General features: G+C 42.8%; 1 protein-coding gene across 1 annotated transcript in view; it reads left to right on the top strand.

Annotated features, from left to right (window-relative positions):
• DAAM1 (dishevelled associated activator of morphogenesis 1) overlaps window positions 1–24,393 on the top strand; it is a 159,198-nt gene extending 134,805 nt beyond the window's left edge. The window contains exons 18-25 of the mRNA XM_014545958.1: window positions 5,101–5,207; window positions 7,245–7,333; window positions 8,213–8,381; window positions 12,181–12,288; window positions 13,639–13,699; window positions 16,196–16,327; window positions 19,515–19,685; window positions 21,738–24,393. Coding sequence (XP_014401444.1) covers window positions 5,101–5,207; window positions 7,245–7,333; window positions 8,213–8,381; window positions 12,181–12,288; window positions 13,639–13,699; window positions 16,196–16,327; window positions 19,515–19,685; window positions 21,738–21,947 — 1,047 coding nt within the window. The 3' untranslated portion in view covers window positions 21,948–24,393. The remainder of the gene's footprint in view (window positions 1–5,100; window positions 5,208–7,244; window positions 7,334–8,212; window positions 8,382–12,180; window positions 12,289–13,638; window positions 13,700–16,195; window positions 16,328–19,514; window positions 19,686–21,737) is intronic.
• The last annotated feature ends 1,273 nt before the right edge of the window (window positions 24,394–25,666 follow it).

Genomic DNA, 25,666 nt, shown 5'->3' with positions numbered 1-25,666 from the left:
TACGTGGCAGTACATTCAGTTGCCAGAGCTGGCAAGCCTGGGATGGATTTACCCACAGTCAGCACACATCCTTGTTCGTGGTATTTGGAGATGATTTGTATTGCCCTTGACGGGCAAGTCAAGGTGTGGTGGCCTAGCCTCTCTTCGAGCAGTGTTTCTACAACACGCTCTGTGCGTGCTGTCCAGCAGCTTTGTTCAGTGTCCCCAAGTGACAGTGCTGGTAGCTAGCAGATGTTCTAGAGTTATGACCTGTCTCTTGGTCGGGGCCTAAACTGTTCTGACTGCTTGTCTCATGGTCCTTGGGACCATGAGTGATTTTGGTCAAAAGGTCCATGTTTGTAAGAGCCATGTACACCTACGGTTGACTGTGGACACAAGCAATCATGAATCCAGGCTGAACTTGAGGACTCACCTGTAGGGGTGCTCAGCTCCCAAGAGCAGAGGAAAAGAATATTTTGCATTGCTAACAGTGACCCTGGGTGGCAAGGCTGCTCCCGATGAGGTGGTGTCTGCGTGTGCATTTCCAGTGGTGCTCACTGGTGTCCTGAAAGGTCTGGGACACAAAGCAGGGAGGAGTGATGAGTGCGGTGTCACCACCCAAATGGGCCCTCTCTCCCTGGAGCCACTGCAGCTGCAATGGTCGGAGGTGAAAACCCTCGCGCTTTGCAATGGGAAAACCTGCATACTGTCCTTTTAAGGTTTGATTTAGTTATCAAAATAGTGACTGTGTTTTCAAGTCTATTGGGATGCTCTGTGTATGAATAGTTTAAAAGTAATTCCTAAGCCTCCGATTCATTTTTTAGAGTATTTGCAGCTCCTCCCTCCCTCACTGCAGACCATCAGACCCTCCTCCGCCATCCCCACCCCCAGGTGGCCCCCTGGGCAGCTGTCTGCCTCAGCAGTCACTGGCCCAGAGTGAAGAGCCGCAGAAAGCTGCCTTAGTCTTGAGGCCTTCAGCCCCTATCGACAAGGTCATATGTTTAAATTCCACAAGATCTGTTTACTGTGAAATTGCATCCATACGTGGCAGTACATTCAGTTGCCAGAGCTGGCAAGCCTGGGATGGATTTACCCACAGTCAGCACACATCCTTGTTCGTGGTATTTGGAGATGATTTGTATTGCCCTTGACGGGCAAGTCAAGGTGTGGTGGCCTAGCCTCTCTTCGAGCAGTGTTTCTACAACACGCTCTGTGCGTGCTGTCCAGCAGCTTTGTTCAGTGTCCCCAAGTGACAGTGCTGGTAGCTAGCAGATGTTCTAGAGTTATGACCTGTCTCTTGGTCGGGGCCTAAACTGTTCTGACTGCTTGTCTCATGGTCCTTGGGACCATGAGTGATTTTGGTCAAAAGGTCCATGTTTGTAAGAGCCATGTACACCTACGGTTGACTGTGGACACAAGCAATCATGAATCCAGGCTGAACTTGAGGACTCACCTGTAGGGGTGCTCAGCTCCCAAGAGCAGAGGAAAAGAATATTTTGCATTGCTAACAGTGACCCTGGGTGGCAAGGCTGCTCCCGATGAGGTGGTATCTGCGTGTGCATTTCCAGTGGTGCTCACTGGTGTCCTGAAAGGTCTGGGACACAAAGCAGGGAGGAGTGATGAGTGCGGTGTCACCACCCAAATGGGCCCTCCCTCCCTGGAGCCACTGCAGTTGCAATGGTCGGAGGTGAAAACCCTCGCGCTTTGCAATGGGAAAACCTGCATACTGTCCTTTTAAGGTTTGATTTAGTTATCAAAATAGTGACTGTGTTTCCAAGTCTATTGGGATGCTCTGTGTATGACCATCAGACCATCAGACCATCAGACCATCAGACCCACCTCCGCCATCCCCGCCCCCAGGTGGCCCCCTGGGCAGCTGTCTGCCTCAGCAGTCACTGGCCCAGAGTGAAGAGCCGCAGAAAGCTGCCTTAGTCTTGAGGCCTTCAGCCCCTATCGACAAGGTCATATGTTTAAATTCCACAAGATCTGTTTACTGTGAAATTGCATCCAGCACAATTCCTCCTTGAGGGAAAGGATTTCAAAATCTTGCCAAAAGGGCTTGCAGTGCACATAGAATGAACTTCAAATAAATACAAGTAAGAAAGTCAGTCTATGAAGCAGAATCTGGCCCCCGAGGACCCCTGACCTGATCTCTCGGGTGACTCTGTGTCTCGTGCTCTTTCTCTTCTCCCTGATCTGCTATTCCTCCTGCTCCCTTTTCCTTCATACCACACTCTTCCCAGATAGGCGCTGGAGCCAGCCTCTCTTTCCTCCTCTGTGACTTGCATGTGAGCCACATTCATTTCCTCCTCTCCTGCTTTTAGCTCCTGAGCTCAGAAATCAGATGAGGTCAGTACACTCTCCTGGAATGTATACCTTTCTCCCACCCCCAGGTGTTTGTCTAACTCTTCTCTTCAAACTCTCCACACACAGTCTGTTATCCGTGCTTTGAGGAGGTCTGTGCCTTTAGCATGTTCCTCTTACTATTCTCTTGTAATGAAAGAGAGCTAGTGGCCGTGTTATCCTGGACAGAGTTGTGGGCTCAGCATCATGAGTGAGGGCGATACCTGAGACTAGAACTGAATTTCCTTGCTAGTAGGTAAAAATCCGAACTAAGGTGGGGAAGCAAGCCTTTTTTTCTCTCTTCCTTCTCATCGCCCTTGCCACTGCCTTCCCTCTTGCACTGAGGAAGAGCAAGAAGATGCTTGCCCTGTCCACTGTCACTATTTGAACAGCGGAACATAAATGGCCAGAAGCTGCCAAGCCATCAGACTATGAACTCTCCAGCATCCACTTTCATCTCCCGCCCCTGCCACACCATCAGGAAAGAGGGGTGTCTCTGGCTCGGGGACCAGCCAGAGTAGAGACTCTGCCCTCTCCTAGATCTATCACCTCTGCCTCTTGACATGTAACTTGTTTGAGTCTCAGCTTTTCAACACATGCCTCTTAAGACCCCACATCTCCATCTAGCTGTTGTCCTCTCTCTTTTTTGGCACAGCCCAAGTTCTTGAAAGTCTGTCCCCACTCACCTCCTATTCACTCTTCCTCTACTCACTGCAGTAGTCTTCCTCACCTCCCAGAGCTGTGCTCACCAAGGACACACAAATCCCTGTTGCCAAAGCCAGGGCACTTTGCAGCCTTCTCTTCCTTGATTTCTCGGTGTGACGCTGATGGCACTTGCTCCCTGATGAAACGCCTCCCTCCTTTGGGCCTGGGATTCCACAGTGGCCCCTCCACGGCCTCCTTTGAAGGTGCCTCTTGTCCTCTTCCCTTAAATGTTGGCTTCTCTGGAGCCCTGCTCTTTTTCTCTCGATGGCTGTCCAGGTTGCCTCACTCACTTCCAAGCACATTCCAACCAATACCAATGCTTCGTCTTCCTGACAGGTTAGGATTTCAGACCCAGTTGTCCTCTTGCCTACTAGAAATCACTACTTGCTACTCCTGCCATATTTGGAACTCTAAACTCACATTCTCCCCGTCCACCCGTCATGAGCCTTCTCTGCATGGGTTCCCTGGTACACACTGTATACAGATTGCCTCAATCAGAAGCCTGTAGCTTCATCCTTTTGACTCTCATCTACCATAATTCATCCATCAACAAGCCAGGCCAGTTCTACTCAAACCCCCTAAATAGCTCTAGGATCTCTCCACTGCCCAGTCCAGGCCACCATCTTCTCACCTGAATTACTGCGTTAGCCATCTAATCCCAGCCCCTAATACTTCCGATCCCTTCTAATTCTACCTCCATTCTTCAGGCACTGTAACCTTTTTAAAAATGCAGACTCATTCCCCTACTTATAATTTTGAGTTTATCCCAGTACCCTCAAAATAAGACTGAACTTTTTAATTTAATTGATTTGAGAGAGAGAGAGAAAGGGTGGGGGGTGAGGAGAGAAACCTCGATTTGCTGTTCCACTTATTTATGTATTCATTGGTTGATTCTTGTTTGTGTCCTGACTGGGGATCGAACTGGCAACCTTAGAGTATAGGGACGATGTCTAACCAATTGAGCTACCTGGCCAGGGCAAGACTGAACTTCTTAACAGGCCTTTGCTACTCCCCAACCTTGACCACTGCTGCCCTCCCCCACTGCTGGTCCAGCTGCTCTTCCACCTGCATAAGTGCTGTGTCACCAATGCCAGGCCCTGGCACATGATAGCCACTGCCTGGAATACACTTCCACCCTCACACCCTTCACCTCCTTCCCTGTGGTTCTACTTCTCTTCCTCTGCTGGTCACACCCACACTGACTGCCTTTGCTGAGGTGCCTGGTTAAATCCAACATTTGAAACCCTGCTAAATGGAGCACCCAATGTCAGCATCAAATTCTAGGGAGGACCTTGGGGCCCACAGAGTCAGTGTAATTTATTTTTTTAAATGTCCATAGGCATTTGAACTAGAAAATAGCACACATGCCTATGCACACATACACATATTTGTTCCTTTAAAGGAAATCAGACACACACAGAAGTACTTTTTCCACCTTAAATGGTATTTCTGTTTAAATGGTATTCCACATTCCATGTCATTTCTTCCTCCAAAATAAAGTATGGACTTAAAAGCTTCAAATCCCACTGCATTCCTCTCATCCAATTCTACATAGAGAAAAGAGAGAGAGAATTAGATACGCAAAATGAATGGAAAATACACATAGAATAACTCATCCCAACATGATGTAATAGAAAAAAGGGTAGAGCTGGGCATCAAGAGACCCAGATTCTGTTTCTGGTGATGACACACTCTTGCCTTGTAATCCTGGGGGAAGTTTTCTAACCTCTCTGGACCTCATTTGTACCTTCTAATGAGAGGGTGGGATCTCCAGGGCCCTCAGATGGTCTGTGTGAAGTAGGGCATGGTGAAGAACTGCTGCATTCTGGTTTGAGAGGCAGGACAGAACAGAAAGGGGCCGGGAATGAATCTTACACCAGTTCATCTACTTTCAAGTAAAAATGGAAAGATTTAGTCATTTCTAGTGTATCTTAATCACTTCGTCTGAGCCGAGCTTATAAATTAAACAAAAGTTAAACTTTCATCTTGGGACAAATTAACTGAAAGGGTGAAAAATTACTGAAGAAATTTAAGTTACAAACCTCACTTTTAATATTTGTGTGTCCTTTTTAGCTCTTGAAATTTGTTCCTGAAAAAAGTGACATTGACCTTCTGGAGGAACATAAACATGAGCTGGATCGGATGGCCAAGGCTGACAGGTTCCTCTTTGAGATGAGCCGGTGAGTTTAAAAATGCTTAAAAGGTAAAGACATCCCTTACCTCTCTAAGGAAGTTAAACTTTTGCTTCATGTTGAAGCCTTTTTGAATTGCAGAATCTTTTCAAGTCAGAGTTGTGTGAAATTTGTTTTGCTTATTTGAGTCCTTGTCCATGGGTGAGACAGGGTCAGGGTTTTTCACAATTATCTCTATTTCTGGGCTTTTTGACTCATGAGTTTCGACCTATTTAAGTCATAACTTCCTGGTTCCATTCAGTGTCATGCTCCTCACCTCTGATTCTGGGGGATTGTTTCTCACTCTCCCTACTACTTCCACATCTCAATGATGGACAGACTCTGATGTCAACCTGGAGCCCACATAGCTGAACAGCCAGGTCTAGGTGTTGAATCATGACACAAGCAGACATCACTAATCGATGGTGGCATTCTTCCCACAGAGCCTTGGCAAGCTTTCCAAGCCTTCTCCAGAAGTCCCTGCAGCAGCCACTGTTCTTAGTTGACTCTGGCGTGTGAGTTGAATGTAGGTACCCTCCCAGGCCTAGCAAATTGATTCTGCACTAGAGAAGGACCAACAGTCCTGAAACTCGCAGTCAGCCCAGGGCAGAGCACTTCTGAGTGCCAGAGGCCAACATGTGTAGCCAAGGTGGACATGCCTCTTACTCCACATTGCTGCCCAATCCAGACTTATTTTTGTTGTTCTGTCTCAACTTGCCTACTGCAGGAGGACAAAGGATGGTTTTGAAATTTTGACAGGTGTGCCCAGCAACCTGTGTAGACAAACCTGATGGCCACCTACAATAGCTCCACCTAGTCTTTGTCCAGACCTTTGTGTGCATCATCTCGCTTAGTCCTCCTGTCGGCCCTGCCAGGAGGGCTGTGAGGTCCAGAGCTGTTCTCTTCCATTTAACGGAGTAGTTATGGTACATGTTCAAGGTCACCTAATAAAGGAGAGCCTGGACCGCACACCCAGGTCTGTCTGATTGCATAGAATGGATTTGAAGGAGGGGCTGATCCCTGGTCCTACTGGACTAAAATTTCCTCCCAATCATCTCGCTTAGTCCTCCTGTCGGCCCTGCCAGGAGGGCTGTGAGGTCCAGAGCTGTTCTCTTCCATTTAACGGAGTAGTTATGGTACCTGTTCAAGGTCACCTAATAAAGGAGAGCCTGGACCGCACACCCAGATCTGTCTGATTGCATAGAATGGATTTGGAGGAGGGGCTGATCCCTGGGCCTACTGACTGAAATTTCCACCCGAGAGCCCTATAGGCAGTGATTTCAGAAGATCTGGCCCAAAATGTCCACTCTCTCCTTCTCAGCAGCTTAGAGCTTCTAACCTTGGTGGTGACCAGAGGCCAGATCTATCCTTGTTATCTGGAGTAGCCAGTTGCTATCTTGGAAGGCAGAGCTTGCCAGCCCTCAGGGAGCAGAGAGGGAGCTACACGGAAAAAGAAGGTTTGGAGATGTGAGTGAGTGAGAAGATGGTATGAGGAGAAAGTGCTGGAGGCAGTTTTCCTCTGTGCTTTTGCCACAGGCAGACTTGTGGAAAGTTAAGAATCCAGGAGAGAAGTGTAGGAAACAGCCCTTTATTTGCAACAGAAGGGGGAGTCTTATCATTTACATTCCCTTTTACCCCTTCTCTGTTCAAGAACTGCTAGGACTTGGAGTAAGGGAAGGGGTCTTTAGTCAACTGCAGCCAGCCATTGTCTAATCCAGCCGTGGGCAAACTACGGCCTGCGGGCCGGATTTGGCCCGTTTGAAATGAATGAAGGGAAGGGGTCTTTAGTCAACTGCAGCCAGCCATTGTCTAATCTGATTGGAGAGGAGGACCCTGGAGCAATTGCCCAGTTCCCCTGTAGGTCCGAGGAAAGTGGGCCCTCAAGGCAGAGTTGCCTCATGCCCATGCTCCTCTCCAGGAGAGAGAGAGAGAAACAGAGAGAGTCTGGGGTTGGGGAGAGGGCTCTGAGGTACCTCCCCTCCAAGTCCATTGAGTGAACATAGACATATTAAGTGAATGCTCATCAGTCTATGCTTGCTTTTACAGAATTAATCATTATCAGCAAAGATTGCAGTCGCTGTACTTCAAAAAGAAGTTTGCAGAGCGTGTTGCAGAAGTTAAACCTAAAGTGGAAGGTAAAGTCAAAATCAAGCCGCCCAGATTGAAAATGATGTTCATTTTAAGTGCCCATGTCCGAGTGCAATCCTAATGTATATAGTAAACAGGATTCCTTTGGTGGTGTTTTTGCTCGAAATCTTTTGGGATTCTGTCAGGTGATTACTTATTGTCAGCACTTGGCTCGCTGGCCTGGCCTGGGCTCTGGAGCTCACAGCGCACCTCCTCGCTCCTCTGCAGGACTGGGGTTTTGACCACATGGTGTTACTGAGGAATATATTTGACTGCTACTAGCATTAAACCTTTAACTAGCTTTCTTGCAACAGGCCTTACTAGATTTTTCTAAGGGAAGACTTGAAGCTATAAATGTGGGTTGATTTTGAGACGATTAAATTTGTAAATGTTTGAAATATGGTCGAGGCAGCTGGAGAGCACAGCCCCAGAAGGCCGGCTGGAACCGAGACCCTGCTCGGGCCCTGATCCCTGATGCCACCTGCAAGCTGTAACATGCAACACAGCTGACCAATGTTTCTATCAATGGAATTGATCAGTAAGCCTGTTGATCTGACTCACACCGGGCAAGAAAGTGTTTGCAAAGGAATGTGGGAAGTGCACTTTCTGTTCTGTGTATTTCTAACTGCTTCTGGTTGATAAGTCAGCCAAGAAAAGCCCTGGAAAGGGATAGGATTGTGCAACTGCCAGTGGGCCTCTTGAACAGGGTTAGCCGGCTCTCTGTCCTCTTGCTTTTTGCTTCTAATTCAGGTGTTTCGAAAGTGCCCCTGGCCATCTAACAACCCAATCTTGCACCTTCAGTACATACTCAGTGTGTGGAGTTAGAATGGGTTTCACTGAAAAGTCTCAGTTGTCATAGTTGTGTTTGTGCATGTTTTGTTTTGAAGCGATCCGCTCTGGCTCAGAAGAGGTGTTTAGGAGCAGTGCCCTGAAGCAGTTGCTGGAAGTGGTTTTGGCATTTGGAAATTACATGAATAAAGGCCAAAGAGGCAATGCATATGGATTCAAGATATCCAGCCTAAACAAGATTGCTGACACAAAATCCAGTATTGACAAGTGAGTACGGGATCTGGAGGACCCACGGCTTAAATCTGGACCCTCTGGTCCTGCAGTCTCCGGTGTGCACTTGTCTCTCTCACTCTTCTCTCTCACAAGCACGGGTACCCCCAAGTTCCTAGTGAGCCAATTATCCTTCATCCATTTTCAGTCCACAGGGATATCATCTAGTCTAAGTTTTTTGTTTGTTGGGTTTTCTTAGATAAACTTTTCATGTGGACTAAAGACAAATTCACTAATTATAAATGTACATCTTGCTGAATTTTCACAAATTGAACACATCTGTGTAACTAGTGCCAGATCAAGAAAGAGAACACGACCAGTGTTCACGTAGTCTGTGCATGACTCCCAGTCACTACCCCCACAGAGACCCGTGTTGTAGGGAAAAGGCTCAAAACCTGACAGCTGGCGATAGACCTGAAGCGTGCTGGGTTTTCACACATTGAGGCTAGCAGCCCTGTGAAAAAAGTATGGTGTAAATGTCTCTTGGCTGTTGGTGCTCAGCTGCTCATCCCAAGACGCGTTAAAGTGCTGCCTATAAAGTGGGTTTCAGGTGGACAGACTGTTGGAGACACTGAGGTGTGGAAATGCTCCGGTGTCATTAGCAGGGTGGGTCATTAGCACATTAAGTCTCATCTCCCTGAGAGCCACATGTCTCTAAGGTTCTCACTGACTTCAAAGAAACATGCACAACTGTTCCTAAGATCAACTTCTCTGTACCTTCATTCTTTTGTAAAATATGTGGGCTGTTCACCCTAATCATTCCTAACTAGTGAGGCTTACTGAGGCATAGCGTGATGGCCACTCTAAATCCTCCCATAGGAAATAATGCGTTACATTTCGAGGCTAAGCCTTATTCTTGCGCTGTGCGGAGATGGATGAACAGAGGAGAGCTGTTGTTTTCTCACGGCCACCTTGTTTTTACTGTAAGCACTTGCTCCTTTCTCGGGCACTTCCACACTGATTGTCACCACAGCCCGTGAAGGACACGGGCCAAGTGCTGCAGCACCTGCTGTCAGAGAAAGAAACTGGGGCACTCATTCCGCTTGCCCACGGTCACAGCAAGCAGGGCGTTTGGCCTTACAGGTATTTGACACCTGTCATTGCTCTGTCTGCAGCTCTACACTACAAAAAACAGGTCTTATTTGGAGGTTGTAGTAAATAACTGTGGCATCTTACTTACAACATCAGGAGCAGCCATCTCTTTACGGAAGGGTGTTCTCTTCACCTGCACTTGCAAGTTGGGGAAGCGGGAAACCCTCACCACCAGTCAGTCCTGTTCTCCCACTCCTTCTGCCTCTTCCCCCTCTAGCCCCTCCCTGCCCCCTACACATCACAAGCCTCTGATATCCTTTGCCCTCCCCAGCTTACTGATAACCTGACCCTTACTGTGGGATGAACTGCTTATTGAAGTTACAGATTTTATCTACTCCACAAGCCTTTTCAAAACAAATAAAATGAAAGCATTTCTGATCTCTTTCTTTTTCCCCTTCTTTCTGCTTGTGAATATTTCCCCCCCGCCCCCGAAGTAGCACAGTGTCTAATAAACCTACAGTGCCTAGCAGAGGGCCTTGCCCATAAGCACTCTTTAAATATTCATTGAATCTAATCAAACTACACAGGGAAGGGGGCAGTCAGCATGAAGGGTACAGTCACTCTGCGTTAAAAGCCTTGTTTCTGGTCATGACAAGAGGATGATCGAATGTGCGCCTGAGTTGTTTTCTTATTCTCCAAGAATGTATATTCAGTCCAATGAGGAGTTATTTGGATAGCCAACATATATGGAAGCTCAGATCTGGTTTTATTTTATTTTTTGCTAATCCTCACCCGAGGATATTTTTCCCATTGATTTTTTTAGAGCGAATGGAAGGGAGGGGGGGAGAGAGAGAGAGAGAAACATCAATGTGAGAGAGACACATACCCCAACCAGGGCTGGGAATCAAGCCTGCAACCAAGGTACGTGCCCTTGACCGGAATCAAACCCAGGACTCTTTGGTCTGTGGGCCTACACTCTATCCAATGAGCCAAACCAGCTAGGTCTCAGATCTGGTTTTAAATCTTTCTACACTAAGAAAGGTATATGTGGTCAGTTAAATTTAATTTTTTCTAAATAACAAAGCATTTCTCTGAAAAAATGAAGAAAAACGGCATTTCCCTTTCTTTGATGGTGGTTGGGAATTTGCTCCCTCGGGCTGCTCCTCAGGTAGCAGGGACATGGGCAGATAGTCACGTAGATTCTGGGAACTGCAAAGTTGACGTGCAATGATACGGCTAGAATTTTTAACCACTGTTTTACTTTGCTGAGCAATTGTTCTCTAATTATTGAGAGCAAAAAAAAAATAGGGGAATTTTTTTTACATGTGAGCCAGTTGACTCAGAGGAACAGAATTACATTGACTCTGAAGCTGTGAGGGTAATTAAAGTGGTTTTCACTGTTGTGGAAGAGAAAACTGTGGCAGCTGCTACTTGAGCTGGAGGTGGGTGGGCTGTTGTGACAGCACTGTGAATTAGCAACCATCTAAGAATTATGGAAATGTTTTAAAAGAAATGCACTGTGTCCTGATTATGATAACTTCCAATAGACTAGTAGTTATTGATCCTGGCTGTTAGAATCACTGTAGAGTTTTAAAAAAAATACCCACACCTTGCCCTGGTGGCATGGTGGTTAGAGCGACAGCCCACATACTGAAGGATTGCAGGTTTGATCAGGGGCAGGTATCTGGGTTGCAGGTTCGATCCCTGATCCCAGTGGGGGTGCATACAGGAGGCAACCCATTGATGTGTCTCTTTCACATTGATATTTCTCTCCTCTCTCTCTCCTTCCTCCTTTCCCCTCCCTTCCACTCTCTCTGAAAATCAATGGAAAAAATATCCTTGGGTGAGGAATTAAAAAAAGAAAAAATGCCCACACCTGGCCCCACCTCATTCCAATTAAATGACTCTTAGTTGGGCCCACGTATCAAGTCCAGGTGATTATAGCACGCAGTGGAGTCGGGGACAACAGGGCCAGACTACCACAGCTTTGCCTAATAGTGTTCTGAGACGCCTGCCTTTCCAACCCAGGTCAGTGAGGGTTCAGGCCTGTCACCACTGAAGAGGGAAGTGGGTTATGCAGTTAGGAGCTGAAGTGTTGCTAAAATTAGGAAGTGGATTCTTGGCTGCCAGGACACCATATCCATGATGGCACAGTCCTGGCCCACTTCCAGGCTCAGCCCTGAAATTGGGAGCTTTCTAACTCTCTGACCACCCTTTGCCACAACAGCAAAGCAAGTAAGTCAGAGGGGAAAACAGTTATCATAGAGGTCAAAGAAACTGTAAGTGAGAATTATCAGTAATTGTCATCAGTGAGTTGCTGCTCTGTACTTTTAGACTTGAAATAGCTATCCTCATTAGTGGGTTAAACATCCCTCAGTCCCCACCCCACCCTGCCTGGTATGCACTCTCTGGGCACACCTCTTCTTTGGGCGGATGCACTGTGAGGGTACGCCCCGATGGTAATGGTTCAGCTTCATTTCAATCACCCAGATTTTGAAGGATGTTTATTATGGGCCTTAGAAGTAATTCCTATCCCCTGTCCTTCCCTCATAGAAGGTGTACGCTTCCTTTTGACATATGTTTATATAAATTTCATGTAGGCTCTCCCAGTATCCCCTTCTTTTGAGAATCCTTGCCTTATAGGAACCTCCAAAATTTGAAATTAATGCAGGAATATAGCATTCTTGTGGGTTCAACCACTTGAATGTGCAAATCATATGCAGATATTAACCATGATTAATATTCTTTCCTTCTTTAATTGTAGGAACATTACACTTTTGCACTATCTCATAACTATTGTGGAAAATAAATACCCCAAGGTTCTCAACCTAAATGAAGAACTGCGGGACATTCCTCAAGCAGCAAAAGTAAAGTAAGTACAGTGAAATTTTTAGTTTTTATATCACTTGGACTGTGCCTTAGCCATTGAGAGAATCGGTTAGCTTTGCCTGAAAGGGGTCCTTCCGCTGCTTTCCCCTGAATACTAGTATATGAAGTAAAGTTTGAATCTTACCCAAATCACTCAGATGTGTGATATGATTTTGAATATATGTGTGTGTGCTAGCTCCTTTGGAGTACTCCCGCATGTGGTGCTTAACTTCCACAAGACCTCATCATGGGTTTATGAGTATGCATGGGTTCAGAGTATGCATTATGAGTTCAGGAATGTGGTTTCACTAGTACTTTTCAAAGGCAGTTATATTAAAATATAGGTAGTAAGTGAGGATAGATGGGTAAGCAAATAGAAGACCTAATGTCAGGGCGTAGCTGGTAGCTTGCACATGTGCACGCACACTCCCAGAAACCAAGGCAACCTTTTAATGGAAAGCAGTCCTTATGCAAATGAAGGCACTAAAAATAAAAAATGGCAAGTTGCCAAACTTTTACCACAAACTTCACACCACTTTTCAGAGACTGAGAAGCAGGCAATTTCCATTGCTGTTCTTTCTCCTACTTTTGGCCTTTTTTTTTTTTTTTTTAACATTTTAGCTGCATCTTTTTGTAGTGAATTTGAAAAGTATGATAAGCAGGCTTTCTCTCTGTAGAGTTTGGTAGAAGTGCACCATGTAAGACATGAAGTTAAAAATGAAGTGTTGGTGAGTTTGTTTACATGTGGATATCAGTGATATTCTCTAATTTAAAAGTCGTCAAATAGAAAGTGTTATGGAAGAAGTCCAGGGAGTTTTCTCTGTTTTTGTTTTTAAAGGCAAAAACAATAAAAACTAGTTAGTACAACCTTAAGAAAAATAATTGTTGATGGAAAGTTAAGCCATCACCTTGCAGTTTTCACATCATTGGAGCTTTAGTGAAAAGCAATACACAATTATAAAGAGCACAGCGTGGCTGTGGCTGAGGACAAGCTCGCTTCTTTTACTTGTTCAAAGGGGGACACACATGGCAACACACTCATTTTCGCATAGCGTGATTTGCTTAAGTAATATCTTTGAGATTAAAACATGGAATATTTTTTTATGTATGGAAAGATATTTTTATTCTGCTATTTTTAACCTATACTAAAACAGATCTGCTCGCTGTGGAAAAGAAAAAACATAATTCCACAAGTTTAACATGGTGTTGTCTTTCTGTGAAATCTGAACATTGAAGGGAATTTTAAACATTTAAAGTAAACTGGTATGGACTTCCAAGCATGAAATATTAAGCCATCATATATTTAACACATGTAAGTCACATGTTCGTTACTAAAAGTTGCTCTTTGTAACAGCATGACGGAGCTGGACAAAGAAATAAGCACCTTGAGAAGTGGCCTGAAAGCGGTGGAGATGGTGAGTGTGTGTTTCTTTTCTAATTCCCCGTCTCGCCACTGCGCCTGGTGCTGGTGACATCCAGCATGTTCTGTGCCCGCATAAACAGTTATTGACTTAAAAGAAAACAGCAACACTAAAGAAGCAAAGGCAGGTTGTGTTCAGCCAGGCAGCAGGGTTTCCTGCCTGGGAGGCAGGGCTCATTGACGTGGGCTGGACCAGATACTCTTCAGGGATCCTCACGGTGTTCCCGTCCTGTTAATAAATGATGTGTGCTCTCTCCGTAGTCATGGAACTTCTCTGTTGTGTTTGGGGAGTGTGTATTGAGCAGACACTTGGGGGTACGGTCCGTTCTCAAGGCGAGGGGTCGGGACGATTCAGAGTCCTTGCCGTCCAGGTGTTGCAATGGCCAAGAGCAGTCAGTCCAGAGAACATCACGTTTGCTCAGTGTGGCCACCTCCAGAAAAGCACGGTGATGGCAAAGGGGGCTTCGGGAGAAGGGTGAATGTAGCTTAGCCGAGGCTGGGAATGACTGGCATGTGTTAGTTAGAGGAAGCTTCCTTTCTGCAGGAGATGACATGAGCTATGCTGAGGAGGGTAGACCTAGGTGCATGGAAGGGAGGATGTCCAGGGTTACGGACAACCTGGCCCAGGCCTCAGCGGGAGGGAAGCAGGTCAGACCGCTGGAGGCAGTGGAAGACCATGGCTGTGATGGCACAGTGCCACCAGCTGCTGCACGGATGTCCCTGTCAGCGAGGAGCAGGTCAGGGGTGAGGAGCCTCGCTCAGGAGAATGGACATAGCTCCGGTCTGGCACTCGGTGCGGGAGGCCGATTCGCAGGCAGCTTGGAAAGGTGCCCCCCTCTCAGATATTTTTCAAAACGATGCCATAGAAAGTAATTGACTCCATTAAAGACATAGCTCAACAAAAATTGAAGTTATAATGTCTAATCTTTTCCGTTTGCTTTTAGTAAACTAAGAAGCATGTAAGGTTTTCTTTTCCCCTGGGGAGGAGGGGGAGCTGTTTAAAAAGAAAAGCCGATGAGTGAACTTTCCTCCCAGTCCCAGTGGGCGAGACTGGGGGAGTCGTGGGACATCGTCGGTTTTCAGAGGCCAACGGAGAAGGGCCACTTGGGACAAGGCTGTTTTACTTCCTCCCAGGAGAAGGCTTTCTTGAGCTGGAATGGCAGTCATGACCACCCTATAGACTGATCACGAGCTACTTCACAGCAAGGCTCGGGGCGGGGCAGGACAGGGCAAGGAGGTTTTGTGTTTGGGTTTATTAAAGGTAGTTTTGCTGAAATCTCTCCAGCCCTGGGTCAGGTACACTGTCACACACTCTTCATAGGGAAGGGGCTCCAGAAGCCTCCCCTCCCCGTCCCCCGGCAGCTTAAATGTCAAGATGCAGCGTGGGAAGGAAATATAAATAGTCATGTGCTCTAATTGTGATTGGCAAAAGGTGATTATATTGTTCTTTTGAAACTATACACTAATGAAACACTTTAAAACTGCCTTCACGTCTACATCTCTCACACACAAACAATGCTAAGTTTCCAAAGTGCTAGGATTGTGGCCATTTTTTCCATCAGAGCAAGCTCCCTAATTTATGAGTTTCCACTTCTGTTATTTCATTTGACTCTTGTGGTGATATAGATACTGCCCTTCTTTTACGAGTGAAGAAACTGAGGCCCAGGCCACTTGTCACGGCTTAGAACCAAGTCAGTGGTAGAGCTGTCAGAGCCCACAGCCTGTGACCTCTACTCGCCTGCTTGTTGGCACCTCTGCCAAAGCCGGTGAAGAAGGAAATAGATCCAGATTATATCCGTTGGTACACAGCATCATTGTTACTGAGACTCTGGAGTCAGGCAGACCTGAGTTCAAATTCTGACCCTGTCATACATCAGTTATGTGACTTTGCATAAGGATTTCAAACCCTCTACAATGCCTCACTCATTGAGGTGTTGTGGGATTAAATAAGCAAGTGCATCTGGTAATGGTTGAAATTAAAATTCAATTTGAATAATGTGTGTTCATCACCATGGTAACAGAGAATATGGATAATTAACAATGCACTGATACTCCTCACCTGTCTGTTCATAAAAACTGAATCACTGGGTGGACAAGAAGGAAAATGGTAACTGCAGTTGAAATTCTACCTACCCAGATATCATGGTTTGGGAAGTAAGTAGATTTGGCAGAGAGGGAAAGAAAAAAAAATCAAGGAACCAGAGTTCTTGTTTAACTTCTATTAATTTTATCCAGATACTAATCTGCTTACGTTTAAGCCAGTGTAAGGAGTCACACTGATAAAGGCAGACGATTGAATAAATTGCTGTTTGCAAATATGTGTGCACATGGGCATGGCCTAGCATGGTGGGCAGAGGGCAGGTGGAGCGAGGGCATCACAAAATGTTCCAGAGCAGGTTTCCGACTTACTAAATTTGAGCATATGGAGAACGAGACACGGTGTGTCTGCATTCAAGGCCTACACTGACATTATCCGTTTCCTGGGTTTAAGGAGCTGGAATATCAGAAGTCTCAGCCCTCGCAGCCTGGAGACAAATTTGTGTCCGTTGTCAGCCAGTTCATCACAGTGGCCAGCTTCAGCTTCTCTGATGTTGAAGATCTTCTAGCAGAAGCTAAGGATCTGGTAAGTTTCCCCTTGCAAAGGGCTGATACTTTCAGATATTATACTATAAGCATATTTTCACCCCCCAGGCTGTGATCAATTAAAACATACCCTTTTTGTCTGCCTGGCCTATGTTGCCTTTAAGTTAGCAAGATTATGAAGTATCCAAAAGGTGTAAAACCAGTAAATAAACTAAGACAGTTTTCTATTGATTAGTAGTGGGTCAAAGTACTTATCGCTGGAAACCAGAAAAGAGATTATGAAAACTAAAGTCAGGAAATGTGAGATCAGGTGTGACAAGGCCTGTGCCTCAGTGTGATCTCCTGAGATGCTTGGGAGGACAGGATACTCCCTCTTGAATCTCTAGCAGAGCTTATGCCAAGTCCAGCAGGCCAGAGGATGGCCCACATGTAATATTCACAGTGGAGTATGAATTTAGAGTAGTTTATTCTACTCAAAGTTTGTAAAAATATGTTTTTATTTTTAGGAATTGATTTTTTTTTTCAAGAGGGAGTCTGTAAACTATAATCGCTATGCAATAATAGATAATTCCATGACAAATGATAAACAATAAAGACAATCAGAATAAATAAACAAGAATTTATTAAATGAGGTGTCTCTTAATCCTCTTAAGGCCTATTGCCAGAGGAATACTTTTTAATAAGATTCCTTTTTATAATTTTTACTATTTCAAAATTTTGTGTTTCTATAAAGGAAAAATTTGTGTTGGTTAATTATTAAGACCTTTAAATTCTCCTGCCCATTTTTTCTCTCTCTCTCGTTATTTCCTCTTTCAAAATATATACATACTCATATACATATATAGGCATATATTCTCTCATTTTCTTTCTCGTTGTTGATAAATTATATTCAGCCCTTTCCCTGAATTATTAAGTAATTTTATACACCCATCTCTCAATTACCACAAATTTCCCTTTAACTTGAATCTTTCCTTTGAAACTTGAGTAATGGATGTCATTTTTCTGTGGTCACATGTTCAGTTATAGAATTGGATGCTTGTTCTATAAGTGTGCACACATACTGGTTAAAATTAAGAAGTAGATACATTAGATAGTCTCAACATTAAGCCCCATTTCCAACATTATTACATAAATGGAAAGACAATACATGTTCAATGACTGCTGTTAGAGGTCCAACCTCTGATGACTGCAATAGGTCAGCTATGCCAGCAGCTCCACTGGGATAGCCCCTCCATGTCTGTGTGTGCCTCACCACTTGAATTACACACTCGGTAAGGAAGGGGACCTCCTCCCCAAACCGGGCAATATAGTACGTACTTCATCAAGGGCTCAAACATTTTTATGGGAATCAACTAGATAGTTAACATTTTATTTAAACACACACATACACAGCGTGTTTTTTCCCCTTTATTTTAGCGTGGGAACTTTAGTCTGGAACTCGTTTTCTTCATGTTTCTAAGACAAAAATATACATGACTTCATCAACACTAGAATTCCTAGATAAAAAGATCATTCAGGATGGCTTGGAGCGCATGAACTTGACTGTTTTAGAAACACAATTGTAGGCTGTCTATTGCCATTTTGTTCATACCAGAGCTTTTAGAAATGAGCTTATAAAACCATGGAACAAGCTGGAGCGCTGTATGTGGTGTGTGAAGAATGTTGTGTTTTTTCCTAAAGAGCTCTGGTTTCTAATAGAATATTTCCAAATAAGTAAAACATTGAGAACAACTCCTCAGTGATGGAAAAAGTGGTAAAGGAATATTTTATTATAAATTAAAGATATGAAATAACATTTATAAAATATCATCTACATATACACACATACATATATATAACATAATTAAAAATTGTTTATTTAAGAATAAATATTGAGGGGAAATTGAAGGGAGGTAGTCAGAAGGTACAAACATCCAGTCAGATAAGTCATTCCCGGGGATGTGATGTTCTAAACACAATGACTGTAGTGAGCACTGCTGTGTGCTGGGGTTGAAAGGTGTTAAGAGAGTAGGCTGAAGAGCTCTCATTGCAAGGGGAAAAAATATATTTTTCCTTTTTTTCTTTTTTGTATCTATATGACATGATGGATGTTAACTAAACTTATTGTGGTAATCATTTCACAAATATTGTAAGTCAAGTCATTACACTGGATACCTTAAACTTAAACAGTGCTGTATGCAATTATATCTCAATAAAACTGGAGGGTGTGATAAAAAATAAAAAGAGACTAAATATTGAAAACATTTCCTTTATGTAGATAGTATCACTGAAATATCAGAAAAACTTAATAATTAGGCAAGTCATGCCAAAAAAAAAAAATAAAAGTAGTTAGAAACTTTTGTGATGGGACTGCATAAACTTTATGGTCTAAATATGAAAAAAAAATTAAAGTTCTAGAAATTTTTAAGTAGTGAATTAGGTATAGGGAGTGATCATTTGCTTGACTTTGAATCTAAAAACACCATTCTTAGTAGCTTAACAGCCTTAGACCATTACAGAGAAAGAAAAAGTCCAACCAACAATTTGACCAGCATTGAACATATTTGGATGATCGTAATGACGCTGGCTCCTGGAAGCATGTGATTTCAAGTTATGAAGATAACTGCCCGAAGAACTAAAATTAGAAACAGTTAAAACTAAAAAGAATGAAAATACTATTTTATCATGTACATATATTTTAATATAACTTTTAAAAATTCTCCCTTAATAATCAGTTATTGTTTTCTAATTGAGGCCCAGGAAATATGATAATACCAGCATTATTTATTATTAGAAAGAGCATCTAAGCAGCACTGGATCCCATTTGTTTTTGATATTGACCATATGGCACCAATAAATGATATTAAACTACTTCAAAGAAAAGTTAAAAGTACAAGTTTCCCTACCCCTGCTGAGTTTGCTATTAGTTTTATGTCTTGAGTGCTCTGCCCTATGATATTTTGCTTTCTTGTTTTTACTACTGTTTAGTTAATAAAAAGTCATAGGAGGTAATCATAGATTTTAAGCTGAAATGAGGCAGACAAGAATAAATGGTTTCAAAAGGAGAGGAGTATTCATTCTTTTACTTTAAAAATGACAGATAGACATGTTTGGCAGCCAAAGATAAATGCAGGCTCACTCAAATCCCGCAAGTTAAATTTGGCTCAACTTGAGCTTGAGTGCTGGAGGAATCTGTAGTGCAACTCTCTCGTGGAACACCGGATTTACTAAAACCCCCTTTTTTCCAGTTTACTAAAGCAGTGAAACACTTTGGGGAAGAGGCTGGCAAAATGCAGCCAGATGAGTTCTTTGGCATTTTCGATCAGTTTCTTCAAGCTGTGTCAGAAGCCAAACAAGAGAATGAAAACATGCGAAAGAGGAAGGAGGAGGAAGAGCGCCGAGCGCGCATGGAAGCTCAGGTAAGAGAACGATGAGTTAGTTGGCTAGTTGGCCGATCCCACCTCCTACAAGGTCTGTTGCTTCAACTCTTGGTTTTTCAGTAGCACTCTGGTGTGCTGGCAAGAAGGAGGGCGTCAGAGCACTCTCTAGAAGGCTGCTTGGAGTTTAAATCGGTATAAAGTTTCCCTTGGGCAATTTGGCATCTGCCTCCAAAGCCCCCCAGATTATATCCACATTCTTTGATCTGAAAACTCATTTCTTAGAAATTAGTCTAAAGAAATCATCATAAATTTGCATGAGAACAGCAGTCTTTATAATTGCCCCAACTGCAGACAACCTAAAAAGGCATCAGTTCTAAATGAGTAATAGCTACATGGAGGAATATTTATGTAGCCCTTAAAAGTCATGTCTTCGAAGACTAATAATGCAAGAAAGCTTACAAAATGATTTCTATATAAAACCTTTTTTTTAATGTAAAATAAGTGTAAATACAGAAAATAATAGTGGTGCGATATTCCCCCAAAAAGTTCACAATGATTATCTCTTGATAGTAGAATTAACCTAGTGTATGGTGACAGGAGAAGATTTGACTTTGGGTGGTGGGCACATAGTACAATATACATATCTTGTAACCCACACCTAAAACCTATATGTTCATGTTGACCAATGTCACCCCAATAAATTTAATAAATTAATAAATAAAAGAATTAAGGATGAATTTTTTTCCTTTTTGTGTATCTGAATTATCCAAATTTTCTATAATGTATGTGTATTATTTGGCTTTTTTTAAAAAATATATTTCTTTATTGATTTCAGAGAGGAAGGGAGGAGAGAGAGATGGAAACATCAATGATGAGAGAGAATCATTGATTGGCTGCCTCCTGCACGCCCCCTACTGGGGACCAAGCCTGCAACCCAGGCATGTGCCCTTGGCCGGAATCGAACCAGGGACCCCTCAGTCCGCAGGCCGACGCTCTATCCACTGAGCCAAGTCGGGTAGGGCGAATTTGGCTTTTAATAATAGTAGGTTGCATAGTGGGTTCCAGGCATTCACAATAGATACCGGCTAAGCCTTTGATGTAAGGAGAGTGGCCCGATAAGTATTTGCTTTTAGTCTCTCTGTACCATCAAGGAAACCAATATTCGGGGTCAGTTTAATAGTGATGTTCTCATTCCATTATAGAAATAGAAATTGCTTCAATTGCTCTTTAACTGGAATATCATGAGGCTTACCTAGATTCTAGATCGTGAGATTCTAATCACCAAGTAGTGGTCACTTTTCTTTATTGATTATTGCTTCCACAATGAGCAATGTCCCAGTGACCCCTCTCCTGTGACTCTGAGGGGGGTTGGCAGCTATAGATGAACATGGCTGGTGTGGCTGTAGCATTGCCATATTTCACAGAATTCACCACCACGGTACACAAAATACAGCACTTGAGGATGGGCTGAGGGACCCCCTCACTCCCCCGAGTGCACAAATTTTTGTGCACCGGGCCTCTAGTAAATTTAATAAATTAATAAATAAAAGAATTAAGGATGAATTTTTTCCTTTTTGTGTATCTGAATTACCCAAATTTTCTATAATGTATGTGTATTATTTGGCTTTTAATAATAGTAAGTTGCATAGCGGGTTCCAGGCATTCATAATAGATACCAGCTAAGCCTTTGATGTAAGGAGAGTGGCCCGATGAGTATTTGCTTTTAGTCTCTCTGTACCATCAAGGAAACCAATATTTGGGGTCAGTTTAATAGTGATGATGTTCTCATCCCATTATAGAAATAGAAATTGCTTCAATTGCTCTTTAACTGGAATATCATGAGGTTTACCTAGAAGATTCTAGATGATGAGATTCTAATCACCAAGTAGTGGTCACTTTTCTCTATTGATTATTGCTTCCACAATGAGCAATGTCCCAGTGACCCCTCTCTTGTGACTCTGAGGGGGTTGGCAGCTGAAGATGAACATGGCTGGGTGTGGCTGTAGCATTGCCATGTTTCACAGAATTCACCACCACGGTAAACAAAATACAGCACTTTGACACTTCTAAGAGGGTGCTTTCTGTTTGCAGCTCAAAGAACAACGTGAAAGGGAACGTAAAATGAGGAAAGCTAAGGAGAACAGCGAGGAAGGCGGCGAGTTCGATGACCTGGTTTCAGCTCTGCGCTCGGGAGAAGTGTTTGACAAAGACCTCTCTAAACTGAAGCGGAATCGCAAGCGCATTACCAACCAGATGACGGACAGCAGCCGCGAGAGACCAGTCACAAAACTTAATTTCTAATTTTCCTTGAATCCTTTTTTAGAAAGCTCATTAGCAGCCCTTTGAAGTGACTAGAACTTTTCATTACACTGCCTTGCAATCCGAACAGTGGCAATTTCTCCTTTCATCTGTGAGTGCAGGTGTGAGTGTGTGTGTATGTAAATGTATGTGTATATGTATATTAAAAATGTATATAGAAGTCTGAGTGTTATATGGAGACCTATCTGTATGGTTTTTAAAAACCTACGTTACTGTTTGTGCCCAGAAGCCCTTGGTGTATGCATTCATATTGAGTGTGGCTCGTCTTCTTCCCTGAACACCACGCCTGTTCAGAAGCACAATACTATCTCCTGAAAGAGATGACAGAGACATTCCCTAGAGTAAAGAGACACACAAAAAAGCTTGAAATATTATGAGGTCTCCAAGCTTGGTGTGCTCTGGAATTATTTTCATTGGTGAAACCGGTGTTGGAAAGATACAGATTTAAAGTGGTTTTGGTGGTTGCCCATGTGATGCCGGTGCATCGCTGCAGGACCTGACAGGGCGAGCTCAGATTTCTGACGTGGGTGTAGGGAGGCGTCTGTAACTGTTCATGGAGGACATCTTGCACACAATCTGAATTATGTAGAATGTCAGTCAGAATCTTTTCATCTATTTAAAACTTGGACATCAATTTTTTTTTTCTTAATTTCACTGAGTTCTCTGCCAAGCATCCTAATGATTTCTTTACATTGCTTTTGGGAAGAACACTATCTAGATGCAATCTGTGCTCTTGTTAAAGAAAAAGACTGCCGGAGTGTGCTTGTTCTAACAATAAATAAAATTCCCACCCAAGACCTAAAAGGAGGGATTCTCTGAAGGATTAAAAATTATTTTTAAAATTGTTTATGGGGTGCCTTCCCCTTTTTTTTGGTATTATCTATTTTCAGTCTTTTTTAGGACAAGCTGCGTCTTCTGTAAATATAGGTCTGGACTAAAGAATACTTAGTAAATGCACAAAATGTCAACAACACCAACAGAGATGCCGAGATCTGTTTAGCTCTAAGTATGTCTGAAGTGCTTTCCTGTTATATGTTGTCATTTTTAATTGTGTGTCAGTAAAGCTACCTGTAAAACTTCAGTCCAAAAGATAAAGCTCTCAGGGAGAAATGGATAAAAACAATGAACATTAGAAAATAAAATATAGATACTTGCCATTAACCTACCAACTCTTAATATCTTTAAATTATATGGTATATAAAGGGGGCTGTTACTTTTTTTTTTGGCTTTGCTTTATTTATTTGTAGTGGGGGAGGAGGGCTAAGGGTCTCTTTTCTTTCCATCTATCATGTTGTGGTTGGGTTTCCTGTGGAGAGAGTAGTTTGTCCTGTTGCACTAGAACATTATTTACTCACTAAATTGAGTTTTTCAGTCAATTAACAAATATTTATTAAACACCTACTATGTGCCAAGCATAGTAGGGCTACAATGGTAAGCAAGACAGAGCCTCTGCCCCCAAGGAACTCATGTTCTAATGGGGATGTTAGGGGTGAATAAAATACCAATGCGTGCGCTGTACAGGAATTGTGCTATTTAAAAATAGTTTGTATAAACTATAATGCTTAGCGCGGACGGCAAGGTCCCTGCGCTGTGTGGAAGCTGTGAAATAATGCTCTAAGCGTTGTCAAGAGCTGTGGTTTTCATTTTCCCCTTCATTGCAAACTTAGTGACTTTCTACGATTAATGGAAGTAAATGACTAGCAAATAAAACATAAATACACAGCAGAGGTTGGGCTCCCCCAACCTTTAGTTACCAAGGTCTGCAAATACACCACGTTAAAGGTGCAGGCAGAGACTGTTCAAAAAAGGCTTGGAGATGAGGAGGAGTGGGATATGCTGATGGATTTGTCTATTCCTTAACTAAAGTGCCTCTATATATATTCTTTTCTATTTATAGCAGGAGAATTTGGTCTGGCTCCATTTGGGGACTGCATTTTGAAAATGGCTTTATTTTACAGTTTAAGGAATAGACAAGTGGTTGGAGAGTCACTAAAGGAGCAAGCTGTGTGTCGTGTCCCTGGTGCCCTTTCCAATCATCCTCATTTTGAGATGACCATCCTGGTTTACCTCCTATGCCATTTCCATTTTTGGTTTCTTTCCCCAAAAGCTGTGTGCAGGTAATTCCATGTGCCATTGTTGGAAAAAAAAAAATCTACTTTTTTAGATTGGTGCTGGTGTAAGTAGCCACTTTTCTCTCTTGGATGTGTATTTTAAAGTTTGTGTTTTTTTAAATTAATGCCAAAAAGAAAAAGCATTATAATTTGTAAACTTAATTGTATGTCTTGTATCTTATTAGCTTAGTAGTTGGACCCACTTAGTCTTTAGGTGCAAAACTGTTGCTATAGTACCAAGAAGAAAATGTTGTATGTGTTATGAAATTGTACATTTTTTAAATAGCAATATGCAATAAAGAGATGAATTCATTGGGTGTATGTATATGCTTTCTATGAGTTATTAAAACAGCATTATTAATTTTTTGCACGTTCCACCATTAAATTTAAGTATTGCAAGTTACTTACTAGATCAGAAATGTATACATATTTTTTAACTTGTACATACTAGTCCTAGAAGGGTATAGTTTTCTGCTATGGTAGCATTCAGCATGTCCACAGCCTACAATATGTTACCTCTTTCTATAACCTCTTTGTATAACTCTGTGTGAGTTATACAGTTTTATGGTTGGGCTACTGATAAAATTATTCACCTGGGGGTATTGAAAAGACTGTAGTCTCTAGAATCAAAATCTATTTCATGTTGAAGCATTTCCTCTTTAAAAGTTAATTTATGATATAGGTTAATATGGGAAGTGTTACCTGTACCAAACAAGGAAGGTATATTTTATCCTCTGAAAATTGGGCCTTTCTCTTGGCCCCACATCACTTTGGCTGCCTGGCTATCCTCAACCCATTTTGAAGTCAAGCTGAAAACAAACTGGCCCAGTGGTTGGTAGAGGACCCAGGCACTTTGGATCTTCAGAATGGATTGATGATGTCCTTATAACCCATCTTGTTTTTCATCCAGTCGGTAATACCTTAATCAATGAAGAAAAAGTAAAAAAACACACACACAAATATATATTTTATTTAATTTTTTTTTTAAAAAAGGCTACTTTGTTCTCTGATGCTTTGTTCTCATTCAGATGGAAGAGAGCCTTCTACTCATAGGTATATTCCATTCCACAAATGTACTGAATGTACCTACCATTGCCTATTTGTATGTTTGAGCGTGAAGCTACATACAGAACCACCTAAACCTTCAGTTGCCCTTGGTGTGTTAATAGAAGTAGGGGAAAACATGAAACTTTCAGATCATTACATTTACTTTTATGTCTTTGATTCCTCCCTCCCCACCCCAAAAAAAATCATCACTGGGGAAAATGTGCTTCTGTCAGGAGGTGAAGCTATCTGATCCCTCCAGAACTCTGCCCCTTTTCTAACCAAACATGGGTTTATGTGAGGCAAAAGGGTAATCTTTATTAAACTAGTTTAGACAATTATTCAAAAGACTGTTCTGAAAGAGAGAGTTGTTCGGTGAGATTTTGTTTCCAAGTGGAAAGCCTAAATTGAGAACCCAAAGGCTTAACAATCACTTGATACCATTCAGTTCCATAAACACTAGCTTTGAGAACCACGGACTGTGTGTAGAGAACTTTGTTCTCATTCAGATGGAAGAGAGCCTTCTATCCATGGGACAAGGACCCC

The sequence above is a fragment of the Myotis brandtii genome, unplaced genomic scaffold, assembly GCF_000412655.1.
Source record: "Myotis brandtii unplaced genomic scaffold, ASM41265v1 scaffold423, whole genome shotgun sequence".
NCBI classification, from domain to species: Eukaryota; Metazoa; Chordata; class Mammalia; order Chiroptera; family Vespertilionidae; genus Myotis; species Myotis brandtii.
Note: the sequence above shows the minus strand (reverse complement) of the source record. Positions and strands in the feature narration are given on the sequence as shown.